The following is a 4,016-nucleotide window of genomic DNA, read 5'->3' as shown; positions in this document are numbered from 1 at the left end:
TGGGGGGAGGGAGCCTCGAGAGGTCACCGTCCTGCGTGGGGGGCTGGCGTTTGGAGGCGGACGGTTTGTGCGTGGATTTGGGCTGGGAGGGGGTACCGTGACGGGGCGTGTGCGTGGCGTGGACACGACCCCTCTCGCTTCCTTGGTCCTGCTTGAGGTTAGGCCTCCCAGCTGGCAGCCCGCTCTTTAGGCTGAAGAGCGTGCAAGGTCTCGATAGGGTTTTTTTTTTGCTGATTGCCTACCTCACTGATGGTGGAATTCTTTGCAGTGCCACAAAAATGCGCCATTGTATAGTTTTATGCTGATGATGTTTAATTTAGAGGGTGGTTTTTTTAACGAAACTTGAAAAAAAAAAAATCTAGTTCGTCCTCAGTTCTGGCTTTTGATGTGTTCTCTGGTTCTTGTTTGCAGAGTACCGTCCATGATTTGACAGTCCACCGTGCAACCCCTGAGGACATAGTAAGTGTAATATCAGTCACTGCTCCTTCTCTGTAGCAAGGAGATGTAGCTGGCTATCAGTGTATACCACAGTTATGGGAATGTTTTCTGCCAATGTTCAATCTCTCTTTCTAAGCTTCTGAAAATACCGTCTCTTTAAGTGTTAGTTTTTTGTGTATGATATCCTGCATTCCCAGCTCTGGCAATTGGTGTTTTTCAGTTTTCTGTTTCCATTAGGAAGCAGTAGCTATAGTTTCATTAGTATTATTTCAATAAAGTGTATACCATCATAAAAGCATAAAAACATAAATACATAAAAACTCAGTGGAGTGGTTGAAGTTAAGTCTTTGCTGGAAGGACTGAAAGACATGCTTTTATTTTAGGAATCTCTCTAATTCTGAGGATCCTGAATTTTCATTTAAACAATTTAACATCATTTCTTTATACTGAATGGTGTGTTTGTTACTAAATGGGTGAATTTCATTTCATTTTCCTTGGTAGCACTGATTACCAGGATGGAATAGGCAGTATGAGCTACTGTTGCTTATGAATTTTGACACGTTAGTTGGGACAGATGGGCACAATAGCAGAGAGACTTGATTCTATAAATGGTTGGCTTGATAGCTTCCAGACACTTTAGCAAGCACCTCACATGTTTAATTTTTTTAACTTGTGTTTAAACAGAATATATATATATATCATTGTTAGAAGAAGAGAAAGAATATCTCTGGTGACTGACGGTGTTAGATCAGGAAAATGCGTTATGTCTTTTTATGCGTATTATAGGTGGTAGCGTTTGGGTTTTTTACTCCCTTTACAGCTGAGAAAACTCTTACTGAGTTGGTGGTGTAGGGCAGATGGAAACTGAGACTTTCCCCAGTCATCTTTGGAACTGCTTTAAATTTGGCTGGTCTTGATGGCATTTTACACTTCTGGATGTTTGTCAGGCTATTGTCAGTACTACCATGAAGTTAACATAAATAGTATTCAGCGCATGAATGATAAAATCAAGAAGAGCTTGTTAGCATTGCCCTGCAAATTTTGCTTTAGACTGTCCCTTGATTGTGAAATGGTTTCTTTCATGTTTACGTAGCTGCGTCGCCATGAAATATACAAATCAAAAAACAAAGCACTGGCACATCTGGAACTGCAAGAGAAAGCACTGAAAAGAAAATGGAAGCAGCAAAAACAACTGGCTGCTGATTCCTTGGAGAAAAGGAAATTGTCTCTGATGCGTGAGGTGAGAGCTAAATCTGCGCTTTCAGCCTGCTGCAGATCATCTGCAGCAGTAGTAGAAAACTGCTCTTGCGCATAGGTCAACATTTGCTCCTCTTCTTGGGTAATTTGACTTTGTATATGCATACACTCTCCCTCCTCTATGCGCTGCATTCATGGAATGATTGGAACAGGCTGTCTAACATATTATCTGATCTATACAGTTGCTCGTTTGATCCTTGTTGCCTGGCTATGCCCTCTGTAATTCTGCAGGCCTCTTTGCGTCTGAGCAGGAAATGTTTGCGGAGTTACTGTGTGTTGTGAAAAGGATGTGCGTTCTTTGTGTTCTTGTTGCTATCTTGCCACCTTCTCCTCCTGTCTAGAAATTTTCTTTGATGGAAATGTGAATGTTTCTCTTTCTGTGAGGGACATCCTTATCTGCCATTGCTTATTTAAGCAGAGAAAACACAGAGTTCTAGGTGCAGAAGAGGTGAGGCAAGAAGTTGGTAAGGAAGAATTTGCCTGGAAGGAAAACTGACAACAAAGGTTGAGGAGCTATGGCTGCTAGCAGACAAGGTTGTCATCTGGGAATTGAAATGCTTGTTCTCTGGGAATTCTGAAGCACTCTGACTGAAAATATTAATATTGTTAAATTTGCTTTTGAATTTTGAACTGTAGCAGCAAACCTAAGCTTGGCTAATAAAGACAGTAGCTTTTACTGTCTGGAAAGGGATTTCAGTGATAGACATTATCCTTTTGTTTCACATGGCAGGTGACTCTTTGCTATATGTTATGAAAACTAATCCCAAAATATACTCATTAGCTTTCAGACTTCATTGGTACTTGGGCAAAGTGGGAATTGTTCTTGTTGGTGAAGAATGGTGATGAACAATGTTCACCTAGCAGTTAATATAAACATGATTTAGTCATCCTGTAAATGTGCAGTGGGTTAATCACCACAGACCTCTTCTCTCTTCCATCTTTTGTAAATTTTTCTAAGTCTGTGAAATCTGAGAACATTCAAGCATAGACAGAAACAAATGAAAGCACATAGAATTAAAGGTCATCTTCTAGTTTCCAATTTGATACCTGCTTCTCTGCAATCACAGTAGAATTTTTGTTAAGGATATTGTGCTTATCAAACCTCAAACTTTAATTTTGACCTTTGTTATTTTCACGCTTTTCTGCTAAGTGCATTTTAGTGACTTATTTAAAAAGCTGTGGGCTTTTATACAAATTTCCCTAATGTAATAGCAGGCTAGTTTCAATAAGACTTCTGTCCAGAAGTAGATTATGTATCACAGAAGTAGATTAGACCACCTGCTCTAAGATTTGGCTGGACTATCTATTACGTGACTTCGTTATTTCGCAGATGTGAAACTCATGGCTACGAAATAGTCTTCCGTATTTGTTGCTGTTTCTAATGACAATGCACACATTTCAAATTCCTCCTGAGTGGCTTTCCCCTTCATATGTAAGAGAGAACTTTATTCAGCATACCCTGTGTCTACTTCTGAATTAGAGAAAAGATGCTTCCAGACAGGAAGACAAAAGGAGTTGATGAAACCCATCTGGCTGTTGCTGTTTGAAACACTGGCATCTTCTTGTGTGTAGAGCAAAAAAAGTAGGTGGAGGAGAGCCACCATTTTTGCCTACCCCTAGCTTAAATCTTGTTAATGGCTGGGTCCTGTTCAGAGTAACTGGGGAGACTCTTCATTCTGTGTCTCCCAGTAGAGTACAACCACTGTGGATTGTCTCCTTGTCTCTGTTATGTTGGTGATCTTTTTTCCTCGCTTCCTGCTGTGAGTGTAGCTTCCTAAGCCCCTTGAATCTTACTCAACTGCAAAAGAACCGGACACAAAAATTAGGAAAATGCTGCTACTAGTGTGTTTTTTCTTGGTGAGGAAGAGAGTAAAAGTTATAAAATGGATGAGTGAAGTTTTAATCTTTTGGGGATTTGGCTGACTAAAAATCTGAATGAAAAAAATAATACAAGTTCATCTCTGTACCGTGGATTGTGAATGTGTAGGTGCTACACTGGTCCTATAACAACTTATTTTTAAAATAATGTTAGTGTATTGCACTGAAATGTAGGTGGTGAGTGCGTTATCATAGTGGGAAGGTTTCAGGATTAGTCCTGTTTAATTATCTTTAACAACAATCCGAAACAGGAGGGAAGATTAAAGTTAATGAAATTCATAGGTGATACTACTGGGACAAGGTACAGCACTCAGTGAATTTGTCAAGGGCATGTAAATGGGCCTGGAGGGGTTAGAAGCTGATATCCCCTTGTTTTCTGCTGATAACAAGCAAATGTGAGCTAATCTACCTTGGGACCAATGCTCTGAAAATGTTCATAACAT

General features: G+C 40.0%; 1 protein-coding gene across 1 annotated transcript in view; it reads left to right on the top strand.

Annotated features, from left to right (window-relative positions):
- SPICE1 (spindle and centriole associated protein 1) overlaps positions 1 to 4,016 on the top strand; it is a 27,338-nt gene that overhangs the window by 2,928 nt on the left and 20,394 nt on the right. Inside the window, exons 2-3 of the mRNA XM_035894607.1 lie at positions 363 to 459; positions 1,532 to 1,678. Coding sequence (XP_035750500.1) covers positions 363 to 459; positions 1,532 to 1,678 — 244 coding nt within the window. The remainder of the gene's footprint in view (positions 1 to 362; positions 460 to 1,531; positions 1,679 to 4,016) is intronic.

This window comes from Egretta garzetta, unplaced genomic scaffold (genome assembly GCF_000687185.1).
Source record: "Egretta garzetta isolate BGI_Z169 unplaced genomic scaffold, ASM68718v1 scaffold85, whole genome shotgun sequence".
In the NCBI taxonomy this organism is placed as follows: domain Eukaryota; kingdom Metazoa; phylum Chordata; class Aves; order Pelecaniformes; family Ardeidae; genus Egretta; species Egretta garzetta.
This window is presented reverse-complemented; position numbering and strand designations above follow the sequence as displayed.